General features: G+C 35.4%; 1 protein-coding gene across 1 annotated transcript in view; it reads right to left on the bottom strand.

Annotated features, from left to right (window-relative positions):
* Positions 1-25,580, bottom strand: part of LOC145263137 (diacylglycerol kinase zeta-like) — a 1,403,365-nt gene that overhangs the window by 86,385 nt on the left and 1,291,400 nt on the right. The window contains exons 19-20 of the mRNA XM_080120103.1: positions 11,229-11,308; positions 3,861-3,906 (exon numbers count right to left, since the gene is read on the bottom strand). Coding sequence (XP_079976229.1) covers positions 3,861-3,906; positions 11,229-11,308 — 126 coding nt within the window. The remainder of the gene's footprint in view (positions 1-3,860; positions 3,907-11,228; positions 11,309-25,580) is intronic.

The raw sequence follows: 25,580 nt of genomic DNA, 5'->3' as shown, positions 1-25,580 counted from the left end.
ACAGAGTCAAGAATTGTGGAATCCACTGTTAACACTGCCAATACTAAATTCGCTGAAACCAGAAAAAAAAATTGATTTTCCAATCTTTTTCAGTCGTAAAGCCAGGTGTCATTTTTATTTTTTTATTTCCTACTCTTTTTCACCCCAAAGAAGGCATATTACCAAATGAAAAGGACCGTTTTGGGGTTGAAATAAATTTATAATGAGATTGGGTTAAGTTTGCGTTGTATTTTTATTCTTTTAACCATTATGTATGCTCTACTTCGCATTGAGCTCTTACAAAAACATTTTTTTTTACAGAAACTGCCTTAACCATTTGAATTAACACTCTCTTTCTTACTCTCTCTCTCTCTCCCTCTCTCATGCATATATAATCTGCCCGGTGTTGGCTGAACGTTTTTCTCCCTTTGCTATGGCGTCATCTGCTTTAAGGTCATACAACATACATGCCAGAGACGCTGACATCATATATTACATAACAGAAAACTGTATGATCATAGCTGATGACGTCATACACGATATGCCGTTATGGACACTGAGGTCATATACAACAGATGACGTCATGTATTATGTCATAGAAGATGTCGTCAAGTATTGGGGGCAAAAATTCGCTGGGGAACCTGCTAGTATATTACTTGTAATGTCGTCGTTTCCGAGATGTTAATCAAATGTTATCTAGTTCTTATCAGATAGTGCTCAGTAAAAAGTAGAGCCGTATCATATTATAAATGTTTTTATTTATACAAATATTATTAGCTACATGTGTATGATTTTGTTACATGATAAAGGGCTGTCCCCTTTTCATGTAAAAAAATAGGGAATTAGTTAAATGTAAATATGAAATAGGATAGTCAAGGATTCGAACTTGTAAAGCTAGATTTGGAATTGAAAATTCCAATAAGTTAAAATACATACAGAATGTTATTGAAATAAGGAATGTGGAATTGCAATTGTTTAGCTTACACATCTGTTATTGGAAAAGGAATGTAATGATGAAATTTGTTCTGTTATAAAAATGAAAATTAAAATAAGGAATTTAATCGTCAACTGAAATTGTAAACATATTAGTGGAAAAATAGGTTACTGAACTCGGGGTCATGTCAAGTTTGGCAACGTGACGCATGTCATCCAACATGCTTTATGAGCACATGTTTAATCATGCGATGACGTGACGAGTTCTCAATATAGGTAGAGTTTTAGATGCAGTCTGGGAGAAAAGGAGAAGAGTCGGGGGGAAAGAGCCGAGAGAGAGAGAGAGGTCAGAGACGGCTGCTGACGTCAAACCTTGGAAGCGAAAGATTAGAGAAGAAAAAGCCATTTAAAGAAACTTTGAATTCCTGGAGCGAAATCATGGACCGGTCATGAAATAAAGGACGTCATCATCTTTGTGTATCTGCGTCTTCGTGTTGTGATTCAACAGAAAAAGTATTGTCCATTTATATTATAAGAACTTTGTGAAAATCATCATCTCAAAAATAGGTAAGAAATATATGTATCAATATTTATAGAAATACTCCCGTTCATACAGAACTCTCAAACGTATAAATTTCAAACACACAAACTCTCGGTCTATCTATCTATATATCAAATCTCCTCTCATTGTGTATTACAAGCCGTCGGCTCTCTTGTATTAACATGTACCATAAACAGGAACATTGTAAGACATATGAACACTCAACACTTGAACACTCCTAAGACTGTCTCAATCACTCTAAGACTCTCACAAATATGAACAACAACAAATAAGATCAGTCCTCTTCTAATAAGAATTACGTAACAATTTCATTCAAAATCCAGCCTGATTGTGCTATTTAAAAAGTGAACCAAGAATTCATTTTTAAAAAAAATATATATGTGGCCAATATTGTTAGTCTAGATAAAAGAATACTACATCAGCTTTTTTTTTTTTTTTTTTTTAATTTTCTTTCTTTGAAGATTGTAATGCTGGGTATGGGGCAGCCAAACCAGCTGCCAACATTGCCCTGCTTTTTATTGAAACCAACCGAGAGCTCTTTTTAGTATCCTCGCTGTTCCCTTAAGTGCAATTGTCTGGATCTCTTTTGCACTTGATCCACCAGGAATATTAGTTAGGTAGAACTTCAGGTTCTTCTTCATAAGCTCTGTGTGCATGCATGCGATAAGGCATAATTTATTTCATTCAAGCAATCATTGTATATCGCGGAATATTTTGTTTGTTTTATTTGTCTACCTTTTTTTATTTTCTCATCTTTCGGATAATCCATTGCACATTTCGAGCTGAATTGTCTGTAAGTTCCATACGCCTATGGAACTGTCTTCAGTTTGCCTGCTTTCCAGCCGACTACAATATGGCCGTCTTCAAGTCCAATGCAAACAAGTTCTTGATGAGCCGTTCCACTTAAGTTAACAAATTTACCAAATTTCCGCTACTAACGATTACTATGATTCTGATACCGTACACTCTTTTACCCTTATCCTCGAGTGGCCTCTGGGCCTTGATAAGTGGTGACTCCTATCTAAAAAAGCAAAAAAAAAAAAAAAAAAAAAGAAGCGATTTAATAATTTTTTTTTACAAGGAAATCACCACTTAATTTTCGTTTTAGTGGTTAATATATTTCTTATTTCGGTTGATTTTAGTTTTTTTATTGCAAGCGATAATATGGTGTTGAATATGGCACTAATTCCTAGTAGGTGATATGTGAAGCATCTGGAGAGGGTTGTCGTTGTATGGCCAATATATGTACTTTATGAATTTATAGCTCAAGGGCCACTCAAGGATAAGGGTTAATGAGTGTAAGGTGGTCACTGAGACAACAGCGTAGTGATCATGGACATTGGGTATAATTTGAATATTTAAATTTAAAATATTTATTAGAATTTGTTTACATTGAACTTGAAGACAGCCATGTTGTAATCAACCGAGAAGCAGGCCAAAGGAACAGAGTTCTACAGGTGGTCAGTTCTAGGAAAGAAGTTCTGTTTATAGAATTTGAGTTTAGATTTAGGCCCAAATAGAGAATGGGGGAAATTGTTAGTAGTTGCTATAGCTAGACGAGTGATTTTTGTGAAAGTTTGGCAAGGAGGGGAACCATAAACTGAAGCTCAGACGAGCACTTGCCATGAAAATAACGACAGATCCAAGACAGGCTCGCGGCATCTCTTCTGTGGGAAAGAGTTTGCAGAGAGGAGAAAAGGGCATCGCTCTAAAAACGGTTAAAGTTTAATATTTGTTTTAAATAACACATATTCTTTTCATTGAATTTTGTTTCTCACAATATAAAGATTTTCTTAAAGAAATTAAAAGTTTGAGTGTGGGATCAGTGGGTTAAAAACATAAATGAGAGTAAAAAGACTCCCGACTAACACCGGGGTAGATACAGTTAATATTTAATAATTAAAAGGATTGACAGTAGCAGGGGTAACCCAAAGGTTGGCTTTTCTTTGGCTACTAGATAGATATGTAAAGCGTTACCGATTTCCCGAGATTGTTCCACTTATACTTGATCCACACTTTATAATGCTGAGTGTCAGTGACGTGCAAAAAACTTTTTCAGTGAAAAAACTTTTCCAAGTGAAAACAAAACAAAAAAAAAACGGCAAAAATATAGTAATGAATACCGTCTCGGTGGGACATAAGCCTATAATAAATTCCTCTGAAAAGGGCACTTTTAAAACAGGAGTAAATGGGGTAGGTGCTAGGGCACACCTAGCACCCCCTCCTTTTTCACGTCCCTGCAAGAAAGCATCAAATACCAGTTACTGAATCTTTGGTACGACTCAACCAAGGATTGAACCCCCATCTCCCGATCTATTAAAGGATGCTATGATGCTAATAATAAATGTATAAAGATTAAAAAAGAAAATAACTCATTTATACTTACAGTCTAAGAAACACCAGCTGAATTCGATTTCTGACCCAAACTTTTCCTGGAAGAGAGAAATACATTTTTAAAGATTAACTAAAACAAATAAGTAATGGGGTCACATTCTGCTTGCAACCAATCAGAAACCGGAATTGCTCCATAAAAATATTGGCTCTTTTAGAATTCCTGCACATAATTTTTTCGTGTCCACACAAGAAAGATCTTTGCTCTTTTCCTGCAAAATTTTAAATCCATGACTTATACAGATCACCTACCCACCGAAAACATTTTTCATTTCCAGAACATGTACAGAATAGCTACCCATCGGAAACTCTTCTGAAATTCAACAATACTTTCAATTCCAAAGGTTTCAAATGTCAAGGTGTGAGTTCCATATAGAAACGTTGATTTAATTTGAATAAAATAAAATACGCATCAATAATATTTTTTTTTTTTTTTACACAGTGATCACCACTTATCAAGGCCCGGAAGCTACTCAGGGATAAGGGTTATTGCAAGTACATTATGTTAGTGTGGAGATTTGATGAAGTGTTTACTGAAGGAGGCGGTTCATTAGGAATTTGTTAACGTTGGACTTGAACACATCCAAGTTGTAGTCCGGTGGGAAGCAGGCAGACGGAACAGACAGAACAAAAAAATCAGAACTGTGAAAAAAAATTTAGCATGAAATAAGATGAAGGACGAACTCAAAAGTAACTTTTTCTATTCTTTATGACTACACGTTTACTTAGTTTTTTTGTTTTAACGACACAGCAACATGATTCCTGGTGACGTGACGAAAAGTTACTTTTTGAGATTGTCCTTCATCCCATTTTGTGCTAACTTCTTTTCCAAAGCCAAATTTGGATGTAGCTAGCACAAACTTGCTATTTCCTGATGTGCCATTAAAAAGAAAAATGGAAGATTGTCACAATACACTTTTGTAATGTCGACACATGTAGCTGTTAGCCTTTAAGGATACGCTCTGGCACATCCGGAATCAGGTCGTGGTTGTCGTCTGAGCTGATACGATGCAAAAACCCCAAAATCGGCAATTAGGACAGTGCATCACTGAAGATTTTCCTTGAAGACATTTAGAAGCATGTTACTTCACGATGAGCCGAAGCCAACATGGCAGCAATAGTTTTCCTCTCTCTCTCTCTCTCTCTCTCTCTCTCTCTCTCTCTCTCTCTCTCTCTCTCTCTCTCTCTCTCTCTCTCAAAGGTTAACTTGAACTTCTTGGTTGGACAAGAAATAGAAAATATGCCGTTGGGAAATTCTCGTTTTTGAAAGAACTAAAAATCAATGAACCATTATCTCTAGATTTCAGCGAGTCTTAGCAAACATGTTTTAATGTAAATCTCTTGCTTTAAGGTATAAACGAAAACGAAAAGCAAGTGGAATTAGAATGGCACCAAGTAAAGTCAATACCGTCACCAAAGACTTAAGGTCACCTTTAATTCAGTCAGACCTTATTGAAAACTAAACCTTTTAACTATGTAATCACAATCTAAGAGGGTCGTTGGCCTAATGGATACATTTGATGACTATGGAATCAAGTTAAAATCCAATCAGACCTATTGTGGCTGGAAATACTAAATCTTTTATAAACAACATAAGTTAATTCGTATTATTTGGATTCTTTGGGCTACTGCTCTCATCTTGAGTGTTATTTTTATAACGTTTCGATTGATGATATCTACGATCTTCTTCAGGTGTATCTTGTCGAAATTGGGAATCTTTGTGTTGGACTTGAGAAATGGCATGGAATTTTGAAAGGTTCCAACCTTATGGAGATATCATGTTCTTGTTCCATCAGCCACTAATGAATAGAAGTCTTAAATAATTCGCAATTGTATTTTTGAGTCAAATACACTAAGAAGAGTGTAACTTTTATAACTGAATTTCACTAAGTATTTTATCCACTGCGCCACGTTGTAAAAATTACATTCCTGGAGATTGAAGGTTCAATTCTCAGTGTGGGTAACCAAAAAAAAACAAAACAAAAAAAAACAATAGAAAACTACTTAGGACTTTCTACCCAGTCATGGGTGACAGTAATAGTCAATATTAAAAAATTGAAACTATGCATGCACAAATATACATTTATAGGTTCAAGTGCTTTCATTTGTCAAGTTTTGATATGCACGTGTCTTTAGATCGGATGGTAGTGAAAAAAATATTTTGGTTTCAATTCTTGCTGATGGCACCCAAGTCATATTTTTTCAAACTTTTGAAATCACTACTATATAATGGGTACAATATAATAATCAATAGAGAATTGGCTCTATAATAATAAATACAAAATCTGCATGAATTAAAATATCATATTTAAGCATATTTTACAACCAGGACACATCTGGGGACCATTATTCAGTCAAACCTTATTGGGTACAATATAATAATCAACAGAAAATTGGCTTTATAAGAATAAATATGGAATTCGTATAAATTAAAATATCATATTTAAGCATATTTTACAACCAGACAATGCCGGGTCGTCTGCTAGTATATATATATATATATATATATATATATATATATATATATATATATATATATACTGTTATTTTTTTTAAATATCTACAGACACTGGTATTTCATCCTTTTGGAAATCATCAGTGCAGGGAATTACAGGAGATTCGAACCTGGCCACGAAGGCATCCATTAGCAAGGAAGAAACCACACGGCCAACATAAACCGTGAGAAATACAGTTGAAATTAACATTTATATAAATGTCAAGACGGCTGGAGTGATTATATGATAATAACATCATGCTCTGCGAATGTGAGCTTAAGTGATTGACTTTGATTTCAACTTACAGTGCTCAACAATAAGAACTTAAAGGGGCTGACGTAATTATTACTATAATTATTTTTCATACCTGCAGACACTAGTATTTTATCCTGTCAGAATCATCAGTGGTATATATATATATATATATATATATATATATATATATATATATGGGGGGGGTCTGCTTTTTCAATTACATTTCACCGTTTATTTATATCAATCCTTTTATTTATGAAGCTCGATGCATGTTAAATTGAACAACAGAGCACATGCAAATGGATAACAAAGCAGGTATATTCCAAAATCCAACATTTTATTCATCTTGCCATTTATTTCTTTAAGCATGTCATATATATAAAAGTGAAATTGTGTGTGTATGTGTGTGCGTACATTTTTCTACCAAACTACTCCGTTAATTTTCAATCTACAGACTCGAGATTTGATATAAGGGGTATTGAGATTTGGGAAAATCTTTTTAATCCGTTTTTGGCCAGAAATTTGGCTGTCAAGGGGGCAAAGTTAAACGATTAGACCTTTGAAAACTCTATAAAACTCCTCTGCACATTTTTGGTCTAAACACTTGAAATTTTAAATGTAGATTACTTGGACATGGATCAAACTTTTTAATTTGATTTGAGCTCAAAACAAAACAATAAAGGTTAAGGGGTCAAAATTGGGGTCAAAGCTTTAAAAAATTTGACCTCTGCAGTCTCTGCCAAATTACTCAGCCAATATTTGGAATAAACATTTGGAATTTTACATAAATAGTGGAACTTTCCGCCATCAGTCACAAGACAAGCTTTTTAATCGGTTTTTGGCCGAAAATTTGGCTGCCAAGGAGTCAAAGTTAAAAAGATTTGACATTTGCAGTCTCTAGCAAACTATTCAGCCAATTTTGTGTCTGAACATTTAAAATTTTACATAAAGGGTAATCAGACACGCAGCAAGCTTTTTAATCAGGTTTTGGGCGAAAATTTGGCTGCCAAGAGGTCAAAGTTGAAAGAGTTGACCCTTTCAGACTCTACCAAAATCCTCCGTCAATTTTGGGTCTAAACACTTAAAAATTTAGATGTAACTTACCCGGACATGTATCACATTTATATATATATATATATATATATATATATACATACATATGCACATAAAGTTATGAACAGTACATAGGGCCCAAGCAAAGACGAGATGAACTGCTAGTATATATATATATATATATAATTATTTCCACAGCCAAACAACGTCACAGTTCACAAGAGCCAAGAAAGCCAACAAACCGGAAGTCCAAGACTCGAGTTTTGCCCTCATTGGGAAGTCTTGGACTTTCGGTTTGTTGGCTGTGGAAATAATTATATATATATATATATATATGAGAGAGAGAGAGAGAGAGAGAGAGAGAGAGAGAGAGAGAGAGAGAGAGAGAGAGAGAGAGAGATATGCTTATTTTATCACTAATGTTAAAATTTCTGTTCCAAATCTTATAAGAATCGGTCCAATGATTCTGGCGCCGGAGTGTGGGCGTATATACTTTTATAGATTTTCCATTTATTGCAAAAATAACTATTTTCAGAACCATAACTGAATTTACCATCAAAAATTTCCACCAACTTTCTCAAGCATAATCTTTTATGGTTTCCAAAAATAATGGATTCAATGCATATTATATATAAAATAATCAAAAAATCAAAATAGACCGAAGAAAGGAATCTTTTAAAAAAAATTATAATTCATAGATTTTTCTCAAATATCTTTGAAACAGTAGGATTCTTTCTTTGCCTTAGCTGATACGTGCATTCTTCCTTCAGATGCTTTATCTTCATTCATTTCCATTGCAGACAGGAAACTCAGATGTTTCAAAAGATTTTACAGAATTCTGAGATCAATATTTGGTACGGTTCGGTGCGTCTGTTTCATTATATCAAGACTCTATGGCATAATCACACCGACACGCTGGTTCTTGTTAGATCACCAAAGTTAAGCAACGTTTAACCTAGCCAATACCAGATGGATGACCATTTGGGAACACCTCTCTGCAAAAAACTCCACAAATCTAAAGTTATTGTTTTCTCTCCCCTAAGTGAAGACCACTCTGAATTTTATATTCCCATGAAACTTCTTCCCTCAGAGGAAGTCGGCTCAACTTAACTATAATTGATTTAGTTTGTTATTTTACAGTGCATCAACTCTTTTCTTTGGTTAACTATTATGATATAAGCGGCACTTTCTGTTTGCATGTCTGTCTGTATCTTGAATTTTTTTCAAGGGAAATAATTACATGAAAATTTGCAGTGTCAAATGGCACGGATGTACCTCAGCCAAAAGGCGAAGGAGTATAATGTTTTTAACAAATAGTTTTACTTTGGATTTATTTATACCTATGATCTTATAATTCTTAGATCAATATTTGGTACAGTTTGGCACTTCTGTTTTGTTATATCAACACTCTTAAGTTTATTTAATACCAAAAAAGAATACGGCATAATCACATCGACACACCGGTTCTCGCTAGATCGCCAAAGTTAAACAACATTTAGCCTGATCAGTACCAGATGGGTGACCATTTGAGAATACCAGGCTCTGTATGTAGGAGGTCATCAACACTTCTCTGCAAAGAACTACACAATAAAGTCATCATTATCTTGCACAAGTGAAGACCATTTCTGAACTTTATATTCTCATGAAACTTCCTCTTTTGGATGAAGCCGACTCAACCCACCTAGGGTGAGTGATTGCTTTAGTTTATAATTGTACAGTGTATTAACCCCTTTCTTTGGTGTATTATTATGATGTAAATGACACTTTCTGTTTGTATGTCTGTCCATATTTTTGAGTTTTTTAAAGGGAGATAATTATATGAAAACTTCTAGTGTCAAATGGCACGGATGTATCTCAGCCAAAAGGCGAAGGAGTATAATGTTTTTAAACAAATAGTTTTACTTTGGATTTATTTATACCAATAATCTTGTGGAGTATGCATTCGCATTAATTTATTCATATCAATAACACTGTGGGTCTGCCTAGGTCGGGGGGGGGGGAGTCATAATTTAATGTCCATTTTACATCCTGGTATCTGTTGGGCGGATTTTACAAATTGACTAATTTCTAAACTAAACTAAATTTGGCCAGGTCTTTATCCCTCTTTCTCATGAGTCCATTCCTATCACTTCTTCCCACGTTTTGCTTGGTCTTCTGCAGTCAACTGTTCTTCACTTACAAGCACAAGAACTCTTATCCATTATTTCCTTGACCATACTATCAAAGTCTTTTGTTTTGCTTACATCTTTCAATGCTGTTTTTATTTAATCTTTGTCTGAAGTCATCAGACTGTTTTAAAAACTCACTTTACATATCCGGCATATCATTCTGTAATCGTTTCTCTCCATGCAACATACACCTTCAACCCCCACTGGCCATTAATTGAATTAATTTGACTATTTTATGGCATATCAACCCTTTGGGGGGGGTTATTCATCCCCAGTTATGGGCAAATATCTCCACTGCCTTGTGGATACTCTAGGAAAAACAAAGGCTAAGGGTTGGTTGGTTGTTTTTATTTTACGGCATATCAACTCTTTTCAGGTTATTTAATGCCGAATCCGGTGATTTTGAAGAAAATTTTTTTTAATAGACTATATTTGTTTTTTGCAAGTCAGTTTCTATTTAACCCATAGTTGGGACCTTAACAAGTACTACCACTCCAGGTCAGAGTGGACCTGAGAGCAATGGTAATTAAAGGGTGGCTCCACACTCCCCAGAGCCCGCAAGCTAGGGCCTCACCACTGGATATAGTTTAAGGTCATATCCAGGACCAAGGCTAAGGGAGTAAACCTTGACAAAAATCCGTTTTCAAGTCCCGATTGGCAGATGGTGAAGCTTTGCAATACTTTCCAGCAACTTCTGCCATTGTGTTGTCACTCACTGTATTTGCTTGCCGTTCCACCTCTGTTTACAATGCCAAAACGAGAACCTTGGTAACTGTGCAAATCTAGGTCTCTTTATCACCTGTCCAGACCTTCATCTGGAGAAGTCACTCCAGCTTCACTGTATCAATGCAGAAACAACACGGGGAGTCTGCAGTTAAACATCTAAGCTCAATAGGTGTAGAGCTGGGTAGAAGTTGTTAATCAGTAGAAGAGAAAAGAGAAAGACAATGGGAAGAAAAGAGAACTCACAGGCGAGAGAGGATACAGTCCATCCCTGTTACCATCACCATACCTAGTTGACTACATCTGCAGCATGCTAACAAAGCTGCAAATCCAGAATTAGACTATATAGCTGCACCGGGATAGGTGCAGAACGCCATTGTTGTGCAAGATAGAAAGTTGACACCTTCATCATCATCATCATCACCGCCACCACCACCATCACCTTTATCATCATCATCACCTTTATCATCATCAATGCCAAAATGTAATAACCATAAGAAATGGTTCATTTATTGCTTCATCTTGACCATTTTACAATCCTTTTTGACCGGCTTGATCATTTGCATACATGTCATGCAGCTGCTGGTGCTAAATACGTGTCAGCATCTCTGTTACATAATGAATATATTGGGATGGGAACAGGGATTAAAATAATGATTTTATACCTACCAAATACAACTGGTTTATGTGGTCTCTTACAATTTCCAGATCTGCATTACTGTCAACCGAAATTTTACCCATTTTGGTCGCTGCAAAAAACAAAAAAAAAAAACAAAGAAAAAACATTATAGAACGAAATGAAAATTTAGAATCCTAATTTTGCTACAACTAAAAAGAATGAGTTTAGTCTGACACTATATCCGAAATTAATCAAACTTCCCATCTTCCTAACGTAAAAACAAAAAAAAAAATCCAATTTATTTGACCCCAGAATAAAAGTTTTGTCCATTTAAAAACACAAAATCAATTTGTATTTACTTCTTACAAAACACACACACAAGTGCAGGTTCTGCCACACAGAAGTAGAGAGTGTGAGCCACCTGACATCCAGTTGTAAAGTCCTGTTGGGGGACGACTATTATACAATGTGACACAATGGAGTGTGTAAATATCTCCACCAGAAAATCTGTAAAAACCTGAATATCCAATGTAATAGCAAATCTTAGGAACATGTTTACCAGAAAAAACACTTGGAAATAAGTCATACACCATCCACTATGACTACGAAATTCCTACAGCTACATAACTAGAAAATGGGGCTATTAAGCCTGACATAGTGATATGGGACAAGAAGGAGAAAGTAGCAACCCTAGTTGAAGTAAGCGTCCCTAATGATGCTGGCCTTAACAAAGCAGAGAGGGAGAAAATAATAAGATACCAAAGACTTATGTACAACATTAAAATAAACTGTAATCTTAAGAAGGTATCAATCATGCCAGTCATTATAGGAGCAACTAGGCTAATGAAAAAGAATTTAAAAAAAAACTATCCGGCGAATATATCCAGTGAACCAAGCGCAATAGAAATACAAACAATAGCACTAAAGGGACGGTTAGAATCTTAAAAAGATCTCTCAGTTGGAGTTACTAAACTAATGGGAGAATGTTTGGCATCTGGTAGAATGCCCCATCCCCAGGAAAAACAAAGTGATAAGAAAATTAAAAAAATAGAAAGAACTTGAATGCCTACTAACATTATCCTCAAGTGTCATGAGGATCCTTTTCACTATAAGTAAACCTTGACTAAATATTCAAAATAACCGTCACACCAGTCACGCAAACAAGTGTCCAAGTGTGGCGTGTGCAACACTCAAACTCGAAACCCGACCGATAGGAAACGAAAAGTTATGCACGTACTCTTCCGATGATAGGACGCGTGACTATAGCTTGTACCTATTTACTATGCCTCCCCACGGGACAGAGTTAGACACCAGGGTCGTTTTTTAACGTGGAGAAAAGGTACAAAAATAAAAATGGTTTCAGTCGTGAAGGATTTCTCCTCCACTGAAAGAGAACAAGAAATAGAAGTGCAGCATCTGAAGAACAGATGGTATTTATTTGTTCCCCCACCGAGCAAATTAGGCACAAGGCCGATTTTTAATGTGAGGAGTTAAGGGGAAATGGGGACCAACTCCCCGGGGAGTAAGAGAGCTGGATAGTGACAATTGGTATGAAGGGTTGCCCCTACATTGACCAAGGTCTTATATGTGGGGTCGCCCCCACATATGGTCTTTGCTTGCAGCATCTGAAGAACAGATACTACACTTTGATCTTGTTTATATATTTTATTGCTTTTAAAATTTTGTAAATACAATTAAGTAAAAAAACAAAACATTTTCAAACAACAAAATTAGGCACAAGGCCCTACAAGAATTGGGGAGGGGAAGGGTTCAGGGTCTTTGTGACTAAAGTGATTAAAAAGTAATAAATGTAGACTTTCGAGTCTTACTCTTGACTTGCAACATTTACCAAAATACCTCATTCACTCTATGGATCTTAATCTAACTAATAAATCCCCAGCGTTTAAGAATCAAAACCATATTTACAATTTAAAAAACAGTTGTCTGTGTGTTTGTGTATGCATTTTTTTTTTATCTTGTCCCGAAGGCCAAGTGACTATAGCTTGTAGAACGAATACAAATGTGCTTTATAAAATGTCGGAGTATCAACGGCACGTATGTGTTCAACTTCCAACTCAACAGATTTCCAAACCTGCCGTTTTGAGCAGATGTTTTTGCTCACTCAGAGTCATTTTGTATGTGCGGTCAATTTGCGTGTTAGTGGGAGAAAAGAACGACAGATTTTTTTTTTTTTTTTTTTTTTTTTGCATGAAACGGTATTTGGCAGTTTAAAACTTCAATTTCAACACTTCAATCATATAGTATTCACAGCCCAAATAGTATCTTGCCATGAGTAAACCACACTGTCTTTTACAAGGAGTGGTGTATTTTCTCCAAGTGATGTCACCTCAAGTAACAGAACGAAGTTGGATACTCAACCAGACTAGATGAATTCTTGTCATGGAATCCAGAAAGATCAAGTAGCAACATATTATAATATATTGAAATGGTCAATTGGGGAGAGGAAAATTATATTCTCAACTTCTTTATTAACTGAGTGGTTGAGATGTAAAGGAGAACTTTAATGGGACATTCGAATGTCTGTGTATCGCATGCAGAGATCAAATGTTTGCCTCAGGAAGGGGGCCCCTTGATTTCTGAGAACTTTGACTGAAGTAAAATGAAACCAAAAATATAACTTGGAAAGATACATAATTTATGACATAATCAGTATTATATAATTGTATTCCCAAAATAGTTGCATAAAAAAATATTATGTCTCGTACATATGTTTAAGCAATCTTTGCTGTTATATAAAAGGAATTTTGTATGTGTGTGTGTGTGTGTGTGTGTGTGTGTGTGTGGAGGGGTAGCTCGTTGCCTATGGATTCGAAAATGGCTGGGGCGATTATTATAAAATTTCACATGAAGGTACTTTATGTGCCTGGCAGTGTTCTTAGATAGGTTTTATACCTGGTTGTCTTCGATAAGTATCGATAATCAAAATAATCCGGTGAAAGAAGGAATAGGTGATTTTGACCAAAGTTAACACCTTACATAACTTATAAAATCAACAGTAGGTTCTTTCATATGACAGGGTGGCACGTTTAAAATGAATGTTTCTGTTTAGAGCACAATTGAAGCATGATGCTTGACTTTTGCATTTCAAATTTGAATTCAATCCATTATATATAAAAAATAATTTTATAAAATCAACAGTAGGTTCTCTACAGTGCAATGTAGATTTCAATGTATTGTGGACTGAGTCACTGCAGGGAGGCATTTGAAGCTTCCTTCCGGTGCACCATGATGGGTCCCTAACTAGAGCAGGCCATCAATAGATTTGATTGAAAAATGGGTGATTTCACAGATGGCGATAAAAGTATGGGTGTGTGAAACATTCGTTGATCATCATTCAATCCCGGGCTACGTCGGGTTTCCCTGATAGTATATATGCTGTGGTTTTCTGAATGACCGTGAATAAATTAATTAAATGCCTCTTCTTCCTCCTCCTCCCCTACTTTCCATTCTATAAAACAGAAAAATTTCAAAATCAATATTTGAAACCAGTTAAGACTAGTAGCCTCATCATGATGGAATTTCAAAATATTCACATACGTAGCCAATAAGATCCGCATAATTAAAGAAAATTATACAATTACATTATATATATCTATATACATATAAAAGTGACTGTGTGTGTGTGTGTGTGTGTGTGTGTGTGTGTGTGTGTGTGTGTGTGTGTGTGTGTGTATATGAAACAGTCTCTACCAAACACCTGCCAATACTTGATCTACCTTATTCATCATGAAAACAGGTACAGGGATGAACATTGTGACATATTGCCACTTGGACATAAGGGGTTACTATTTGGGACAATGTCTACAAGGGACTTTGTAGGGAGTTAAGCAGCAAAATGTCTGTTCACATTACACTTAAACTTCTGCATGTCAGTACAGCAGGAATTCCAAAGTCTAGAAGTCTGAGGAAAGAAACTATTAGAATCGAAAGCTTTCGATTCTGCAAAAAGGTGAGATTTTGCTGCTTGTTGGGTGGGTTGGTAATATGAACGTTGAAGGGATACAAGTGCTATGCGTCCATCAGAACACATTTTATTAAAGTATTTGTAAAAAAAAACGGCACAGGGTGCAACATTATGGAGATGGGACAGAGGTTAGAGGTTGGCCGATAGTGCGGAACCTATTAGATTTGAAACTCTCTTTTGGACCCTGTCCAAGAGTGAAAGACAAGTGATTGATGCACCTGACCAGATGTGACAACAATTCTCTATGCGTCAGAGGAATTAACAATCGATTCATCTTATTAATCTTTATCTTTGGGTGGATTTTGGCCTTGATAAGCGATGACTTCGTATTAAAAAAAAAAAGAGAAAATGTTGTCAGATCATCGAGAACCAAGCATGCACTCTCTTAGAATGTGTTCTATAGTTTGTGGTGTTAAACGACAGAGGCACTAATGGTTACCGACTTTTTTCCTATTAACGTAAGGTGGTTTCAAGTTTGCTTACTTTTTTCGTTACTCTAGCTAGAGTTATGAAATTCTTGAGTTTGCGTTTGGAAGCGCTTCATTAAGTAAGAGGAGTAATCGATCAGTTTCCAATTATCTCTTTTGTCTATAAGTTGCTTCATGGGTTTTTATTAGTTTATCGAGTCTAATTTGTCGCTATGAATAACAACAAGATAAGAGAATGATGAAGACGACAATTTTTTTTTTAAATCCAGAATGATCCAATACCTCGTCAATGGTTAGATGAGAAGAGTTTAGTGGTTTTGTTTTATGGTATATTAACCCTTTTCGCATTATTTAATGGTTTGGTTGTTTTGTTTTACGACATATCAACCCCTTTTCGGAGTATTTACTGCAGATTACAGTCATCTGGGTGAAAAATTCTTCTGCTTCAAGTTCTTTATATCGTCAAATATTTATTCATTGAGTTTGGTTTGATTGTTTTGTTTTATGGTATATTAACCCTTTCCGCACTATTTAATGGTTTGGTTGTTTTGTTTTACGACATATCAACCCTTTTCGGGTTATTTAATGCCGAATCCAGTATAGTACATCAACATCTTTTGCATTATGCATGTTGTATTCAGTTATTTTGTAGAAGGTTTTTATTCTTCAAACTCTTTGTATCGTCAATCACTCGTTTATAGTGTTTGGTTTTGTTTGGTTGTTTTATAGTGGATTTTATCGTTTTTGTTCCCTGCCTTGCAGAACATGAATGAGTTTTGCAATAGGAGAGAGGAATGTTTGATACATTTTAAGTTGGGAAACTAGTTGGGAAGTGTTGGAGGGATAAAGAGGAAAAGGAGGGAAAGGTGGGGGCTGTTGTTTTTGGTTTTGCAGAACATAATTAAGTTTTGCAAACGAGAATAGAAAAAAAAAAAAAAAGGTGCATTTTACCCCAGAAAGCCAATATCTTTAGACAACCTGATCTGGTAGCACTAAGGGTTATTTAATGCTGAATCCAATTATTTTAGTAAAAGTTTTATGCTTCAAGTTAATGCAGATTACAAATATGTATGCAGGATGATTGACTTTGTTTTTTTGTTGTTTTTTTTATAGCATATCGGCCCAGATGGGAAAAGAAGAGCATGCAAGCGTTACATTGTAAATGTACAGGAGAGGGGGGAGGTGTAATGTAAAGTTTGAAATTTTATTGGATATACATCTAATTTATCTGGCCGGGCTCCTTCAGACCCCACTGTCTTCCATCAGCTGCCTCAGATTTTCAAGATCACAGTTGGCATCAGGTGCAATTTGCTGGATGTACGTGGATCTCGGCCGTCCTATGCTCATGAACCCATGCTGTGGAGTCCACAGCAATACATTTGGATATTTATTGCCAAATAAGGTCCATATCCAGTTTGTAGTGCAATTCAAATCTTGTCGGTAGCTGAATACTTGATGCTTTGCCAGGGATAGCAAGAGTATTTTTTATTGTGACACCATCACTAGACAGGATGCCTACCATAGCTAAAGAGAGTCCCATCTACCCTCAAGAAAAAGATAGACGGCGCCAGTTTCTTCACCTGGTATTTTACCTTGCGGTACATACAGCGCCTCATCTTCATAAATTGTTACCCATCTAGTACTAGCCAGGCTCAACGTTGCTTAACTTCGGTGATCTGGTGTAAACCGGTGTGTCAACGTGATTGTGCCGAATATGGTCATTTGAGTAAAAATTCTTATGCGTAAACTTTTTTATATTTTCAAATATTTATTCATGGTGTTTGGTTTGGTTGTTTTGCTTTATGGCATATCAATCCAATACGCATGCCTTTGCAGCAAAAGATGACAAAAGGGTTAAAAGAATACACATTTATTAAGTTCCTTCACAAAACATATAAAAATTTATCGCATGTTCACGTCCCAAAATAACCGAATTATAATAATGGTAAAAAAATTTCTTGGTCTTTCTTTCTCATCAAATCTTTCTTGGAGTTCATGAATCAGATCCATTGCTCCTTCTGTTTCTCGTAAAATCATGTCTCTCTATCGCTTTAAACACTTCCATCAACAACAAAAAAAAAATCTTTATTTTTAAGATCGTCAAGCTCAAATATCATCTGACGTGATGTTGTAAACAAACACAGACGGAATTTGATGAACGACATTATTATTATTATTATTATTATTTTTATTATTATCATTATTATTTTTATTATTATTATTATTATTATTATTTGCGAATTAGTTCACCAAAAAAATTATTCCTCGTAATATATAATAATCAATAGAAGATTGATTCTATGATAATACATACACAATCTGCATAAATTAAAATATCATGTTAAAGTGTATTGCACGGCCGGGATACGCTGGGCAGCCAGCTAGTTACATTATACATCAAATAAATAAACAAACAAATAAAAAAATAAATAAAAAAGGGGAGATAAATCTGATCTATTTGAAGTCCAAATGATCCGAGAGAAATCAATAAGGTCGGACCGAGAGAAACAAACAGATATAATTGTATCCATCGTGCGGATGATACCCTTAAAACCTCTCCCGGAGATCAGTGACATATTGGCATGCCAAGTTCCACCAAAAACCAAAACGATGAAAAAATGCCAAATTTGCTGAAAGAAAATAATTGGATTGAGTTTTTGATTAGGAAAATCCTTATCAAAAACTCAGTCCAATTATTTTTGCAACAACCAGCAGATAAAACTTATCTATTTATCTCATAAAACGAAAAAATAAACAAACAACCAAAAATAAATAAATAATAAAAAACAAAACAATAAAAAACAAACCAATTCTGCAGAGGGTTCTCTTCTCCCCAGAACAAACAATCTCTTACTTTAATCCCTATATATATATATATATATATATATATATATATATATATATATATATATATATATATATATATATATATAAGTGAACGTGTCTGTGTGTGTACATTTCCCTACGCAATAACTCTGTCAATTTTTAGTCAACAGACTTGAAATTTGATATACAGAGTACTGAGATTTCGGAAAATCTATGTGATCGGTTTTCAGCCAGAAATTTGGCTGTTAAAGGGTCAAAGTTCAACGATTTGACCTTTGAGAACTCTACCAAACTCCTCCGACAATTTTGGGTCTAAACACTTGAAATTTTAGATATAGGTTCCTTGGATATGGATCTAACTTAATAACTTGATTTGGGCCCAAAACAACAAATGTTAAGGAGGTCATAATAGGGGTTAAAGTTAAAAAAATTGACCATTTTTTTTTGTTTTTTTTTTGTTGCTCAGCATACACCTCCAAACACCCGGGCAACACCGGGCACACATGCTAGTATATCTATAAAAGTGAACGTGTGTCTGTGTGTCTACATTTCCCTATGCAATAACTATGTCAATTTTCAGTCTACAGACTCAAAATTTCATATACAGTGTACTGAGATTTGGGAAAATCTTTGTGATCCGTTTTCGGCCAGAAATTTTGCTATTAAGGGGTCAAACTTCAACGATTTGACCTTTGATAACTCTACTAAACTCCGCCGACACTTGTGAGTCTAAACACTTGAAATTTTATATATAGGTTCTTTAGACATGGATCTTACTTAATAACTTGATTTGAGCTCCAAACAGTAAATGTTAAGAGGTCATAATAGGGGTCAAAGTTTTTTTAAAAAATTACTTTTTTTTTTTGCTCAACACCCCCCCCCCCAAACACCCGGGCAGCGCCGGGCTGAAATGCTAGTATATAATAAAAACGTTGCATTTTTCTTTTTTTTATTTTACGGCTTGGGTTGCTTAATATCCTTTCTACACCACCTCTCTCCACCCGTTCGTGACATTCTGATAGCCGTTCTTACTAAGAGGAGTCGTAACATGAGGTTGGAGGTTGGGCAACAACAACAACAACAACAACTGTACATTAATTTTATCGAGGCGGGGGCACGCTTCCACCGAGAAACGCCGGTTAGCAGGTACTGTGATTAATTGCCGCGTTCACATTTTGGTCCTTTTTTTTTCTTTCCTTTTTTTAGTTCATAACGCATAATGCTGACAATATAAGGGAGACAACTAATCTGGGGTCAAAGGTTTAGTTACTCATTTATTAAATGTTTCTTCTAGTATGATCTGGATTCTTCAGACTACTGTTTTCCTCTTGAGTGTCATTTTCACAGTGTTTCGATCGCTGTAACCTCCGACTTTCTTCAGATGTACCTGATTGAACCTGGAATCTGCATTTACAAACGAAATAGGTTTATGGCTCTTAAAATTTATACTAGAATTATTTGCAAGTGCCTTTTATATATAAGTAGAAACTATTTTGTGAAATAAGGAAGTCGATGTAACGTATATCTTCTACGCATATGCAAAGCCACAGTTATATGTTCAATCAATTTTTAAAGTTTTGAGATGCTTGTGTCATGGTAGCGAATACAGCTGGAAAGCTAAATTTTTGGTTTCGATTCTGGCGAAAGAACTGACCCATAAAATTATCGCCCCATTAGCCTCCTCCACTTTTCGCCAAAATATTTGAGACCATAATTAACCATGCTCTAGTCCGGCACCTTACAGACGCTAAACTACTGACTGACAAACAATATGGATTTAGACAAGCCCGTTCCACAGCTGACATTCTCACTGTAATCTCTGAACGTATATACCATTCACTGGACAAAGCGGAGGACGGCAGAGCAGTAGCTCTAGATATATCTAAGGTTTTTGACAGGGTATGGCACAAGGGTGTCCTCAGGAAAATTAAATCATACAGTATCACTGGCAGAATACTTAGCATAATTGAATCCTTCTTAGATAAGAGAAAAATCCAGGTTGTCCTCGACGGTCGAACATCTAAACAGTGTGATATAAATGCGGGAGTGCCTCAGGGGTCTATTCTTGGACCTCTATTGTTCCTGATATTTATTAATGATCTCCCCGACAAAACTGCCTCTGAGATGGGTATATATGCTGATGACACCACACTCTATAAAAGGCATGACAGGAAAACAAATGAACACATATCTAAAGAAATGGCAAAAACACTAGAGGATGACCTCTAATCTGTAGTGGAATGGGAACATAAATGGATGGTCACATTCAATGCTGCCAAAACCAAACTGGTTTCCTTCAATAACTACAAGAAACCTTCTCTGCCACCAATAGCAATGGCCAGTAACTCCCTGTCTGAGAGTACATCTTTCAAACTGCTTGGCCTAACGTTCACAGGAAACATGAGCTGGAACAATTATATTGAAAACATTGCCAGGGCCGCTACAAAAAAGGTAGGCTCTCTCTACCGTGCTAGAAAACTACTGACACCTGAAAGTATCCTGTATCTCTATAAGGCCACCATTCGCCCATGTATGGAGTATTGTTGTCACATCTGGGCTGGTGCGTCTACTACTAGTCTCTCGCTCCTAGACAAGGTTCAAAAAAGAGTCGCCAATCTGATAGGCCCTGAACTGGCATCTAAGCTTCAGCCTCTGTCCCATCGACGAAACGTTGCATCCCTCTGCTTGTTCTACAAGTATTTTAATGGTGAGTCCTCTGACGAACTGCAGACACTTATGCCCCCACGTCGCAGACACCCTCGACAAACCCGACAGGCAGCTAAATTCCACCCCCACACAGTAGAGATCCCTAGATGCAAAAGATCCTTCTACTCCAGTAGTTTCTTCCCCAGAACCGCTAGACTCTGGAATTCCATTCCAGGATCATGCTTCCCTAACTGTACTGACATGCAGAAGTTCAAGTGCAACGTGAACCGACATCTTGCTGCCCAAATCCCTACATAGTGCCCCCGTAGTTGCTGACCCTGATAGTAGCCCCCTACACCTGAGTGGCAATGTGCCTTGTTTGGGGTGAAAATGTAATTAAAAAAAAAAAAAAAAAAAAAAAAAAAAAAAGGGATATTTTATTAAACTTTTAAAATCACTATTATATATTGGGTACAATATAATAATCAATAGAGAATTGATTCAATAATATAAAATACAACATCGACATAAATCAAAATATTGTAGTTAAGCATATTTTGCGACCAAACAATGCCGAGCAGCCTGCTATTATAAATAACTAGCCTGGGTGCCCGGATATTTGGAGGTGTGTGTTGAGCAAAAAAAAAAAAAAAAATTGGTAGTAGGCAGGCAGGCAGGCTGGAACACGTACCGCCGTGAAAGAGGAAAAGAACATGAAAAAGAACGTGACGTCTCTGCTGTTGCGCCCATCGTCAAAACGGAAGTGACGAATGTTTAAATTAAGGGTAAGTAATCGAAAAGAGAGGTTGAGTTTGGAAAATATCGGCGAAAAAAGCGACCTCTCCCTATAGAAAAGTTCCCAGTTGAGGATGAGGGAATTAACGTTTTTAGCCAATTTTTCGATATTTGTCATCCGAGGGGTCGAGCTTCAAAACGATATTGCTCTTGTGAAAATCCATCGTCTCTGTCAAAAGTTTTAGACAGACATAAAAATATACATACATACATACATACATAAAAACATACATACATTAAAACAGATAGGTGAGATTTATATTATAGATTAAATAATAATTATTCATTTATACCTTCAGACACTAGTGTTTAATGTTCACACAATTATCAGTGAAAGGTAACAGTTCCTGCTAGCAAGGAGACACAAACCCAGCCACAAAATCACCTTTGCCTCCAATTGCTGAGCATCTACCTCAGGGCACACAAACAATTGTCACAGGAATGAAGGAAATTAAGAACTATTAAACACCGAATTCAGGCGAATACAATGACAATCTAGAGTGTTGACGCGAAGGTCGTGAACATTGCATAGACACTAGTTGATTACCTTAGTTATAATTCCTCAGACAGTGCCCATCCTTAAATTTTCTTAAAGGGGGTTGATAATTATAATTAAATAATAATTATTCTTTATATATATATATATATATATATATATATATATATATATATATATATATATATATATATATATACAGGGTGTCCACAAAGTCTGGCTACATCATGTAGGCAGACTTTGTGGGCACCCTATATATATATATATATATATATATATATATATATACAGGGTGCCCACAAAGTCTGACTACATAATCTACAGGATGCTTCCACAAAGTCTGGCTACATAATGTGGCCAGACTTTGTGGACACCTTGTGTATATATATATATATATATATATATATATATATATATATAGAGAGAGAGAGAGAGAGAGAGAGAGAGAGAAAGAGAGAGAGAGAGATACTCGGCATGGCACAGAATCTTTGTCCCTCCCTTAATTATGACGTCATCAGCTAAGATGTCATGTATGACATCATAACATAATATATGCTATGACGTCATTGTGAACAAACAAACATAGGAATACGGATTTCTTCTTTTTTTTTATTAATTTTCTTCCTTTGAAGATCGTAATGCTAAGTATGGGGCAGCCAAACCAGCTGCCAACATTGCCCTGCTTTTTATTGAAACCAGCCGAGAGCTCCTTTTAGTATCCTTGCTGTTCCCTTAAGTGCAATTGTTTGGATCTCTTTTGCACTTGATCCACCAGGAATATTAGTTAGGTAGGACTTCAGGTTCTTCTTCATAAGCCCTGTGGCACCTATAATAATTGGTATGAATATGCGTGTGTGCGTTTTTATGAAGGTTGTTCGGAATATAGGATACCGTGATGATGAAGTGACGTATGAACAATAACAGAAGGGCGATATTGAAAGTACAAATCTGCATGTCCTGGATTTGTAGTCATTGTTCCATTCTTACGGCATACTTTTGGTTGGTTTTCTTTCTGAAAAAGAGAGGTCTCTCTCGAAATTATCAAAGACTTTTTACCATCCCAATTACATTAAGCAGTAAGTCCATATTTACTAATCTGTATGCGAAAGAATAAAAAAAAAAATCAATATGCGGAAACTTATGATCTAAATACCTACGTTTGTCTGTTTTCGTTCATACGTCACATCACTTCAGCTTCCCAGTATCATACATTGCTAACGGCCTTTTTAAACACTTACATATTTGTTTACCAGTAATGATTCACCACTTATAAAGGCCAAAGGCTACTTAAGGATAAGGAATAACGAGATGATCAGTTAAATGATGATGAATATTATCAGAGAATTGAAAATAATGAACAGAATCAATAGAATTTGATGACTTATGCGGACGGTTTATAGCAATAGTTTTGTTATGCATTAAAAGGTTCCAATTTCTAAAGTTATTTGTTATTGTTAAATTAGTAAGTATTTCTTGTAAAATTTTCGCGTCATTCGCTGCATAAAAATGTGTTAAATAAAGAATAATGAGATGTGTCCAACACTTATTTTCCCCACTGTAAATAGATGGATAGATAGATAGATAGATTGGATGGAATATATAGTAATGATTTAAAAAGTATTAAAAAAAAAAAAAAAAGACTCATACGCCACCACCGAGAATCGAAACCAAAACGTTCAGCTCACGATTTATTTTGCCTCTGCCATCAATGACTGGGCTATGAAAACACGTTTACTGCAAGGCTAAAAATTAAAACATGAATCAATATCTACTACGTTATGCATTCGTAATGCTGGCTTCGACCATCACCTGGCAAATTTCATTTTTTTTTTCCATTTTCACACTTTTGCACCGATTTTTCTGGGCTAAACCCAAATATAAAGTTTTGCATGGATTCAAATACCTTAAATATGAAGTTTCATGCCTGTAGACCAAAAACTCTAGGAGGAGTTTGGTAGGCAAAATTTGTTAAACAAAAATATATACGTATACATAAATATATATAGAAACAATTTTGTGTTTACTATAAACTTTTACGCAAATATTATGCAAGTATAAATTATGTAGAATATCTGCATGAATATAATTACACGTAACAGTATATTAAAGATGATTATCCAATAAGAAAACCGAATAAACTAATAGGGAATTAATTAAAATGAATGTTTAAAAGAATATGCAAATTAGCTAGATCTTTTTTAGCGAATGCAATTTCACAACTAATTTATAAGAAAATTGTATTTCCTTTTTAAATAAATATAAAAGAGGGGTTTTAATATGAATATCAATACACACAAAAGAAAAACGAATTTATAGGAGTATATATATACATATATATAGAGCATGTATCAAGTTAGTTGAAAAAAAAAGCATTAAAGTGATCTATCGTATGTTCTACAAAAGCTATAATAAATTATTTTATTTCAATACTATACGTTACAGTGTCTGTTGGTTGGATTTGGATGTCCTCAATCTGGTCATTATGGATTTAACCTTCAGACTTTGCTTATCTAGCCACAATGAAAAACTGTGATGCAGCGAAATACTCTGTGGCGTACAATCAATATTTATTTAATTTCTTTTCTTTCTCTCCCTTCTTTCTATTTAGACATTTCTACTGTTCTCACTTCCATTACCTTCCTTTTACTGACCGACAAAGCCTCTTATTGTACCGCAAGGTCCCCCCCCCAAAAAAAAAGCTCAGTGTCACAGAATGGCCACAGTCTCTTCATTCTTTAATGTTACTCAGAATTTCCGTCATCCCACTAAGTATTTTCTGAAAATCAATGCACCGGAAATTAAACTCATATTCTTGGCAATGGTTTACTCTCTCTTTTTTTTTTTTTTTCCTTGAGGAAGCCATTTTTGGTTCTCATATTCCACACATGCATATATATCTATCTATATATCTATAAAAGTGAACGTGTCTGTGTGTGTGTCTGTGTACATTTCCCTACACAATAACTCTGTCAATTTTAAGTCTACAGACTCGAATTTGATATACAGGGTACTTTCGGCCAGAAATTTGGCTGTTAAGGGGTTAAAGTTTAACGATTTGACCTTTGAGAACTCTACCAAACTCCTTTACCAATTTTGGGAATAAACAATTGAAATTTTAGATATAGGTTCCTTGGACATGAATCTAACTTAATAACTTGATTTGTGCTCCAAACAATAAATTTTAAGGGCTCATAATAGGGGTCAAATTAAAAAAAAATTGACCTCT

Source organism: Euprymna scolopes, chromosome 38 (genome assembly GCF_053919585.1).
Source record: "Euprymna scolopes isolate OS-2025 chromosome 38, ASM5391958v1, whole genome shotgun sequence".
In the NCBI taxonomy this organism is placed as follows: domain Eukaryota; kingdom Metazoa; phylum Mollusca; class Cephalopoda; order Sepiida; family Sepiolidae; genus Euprymna; species Euprymna scolopes.
Note: the sequence above shows the minus strand (reverse complement) of the source record. Positions and strands in the feature narration are given on the sequence as shown.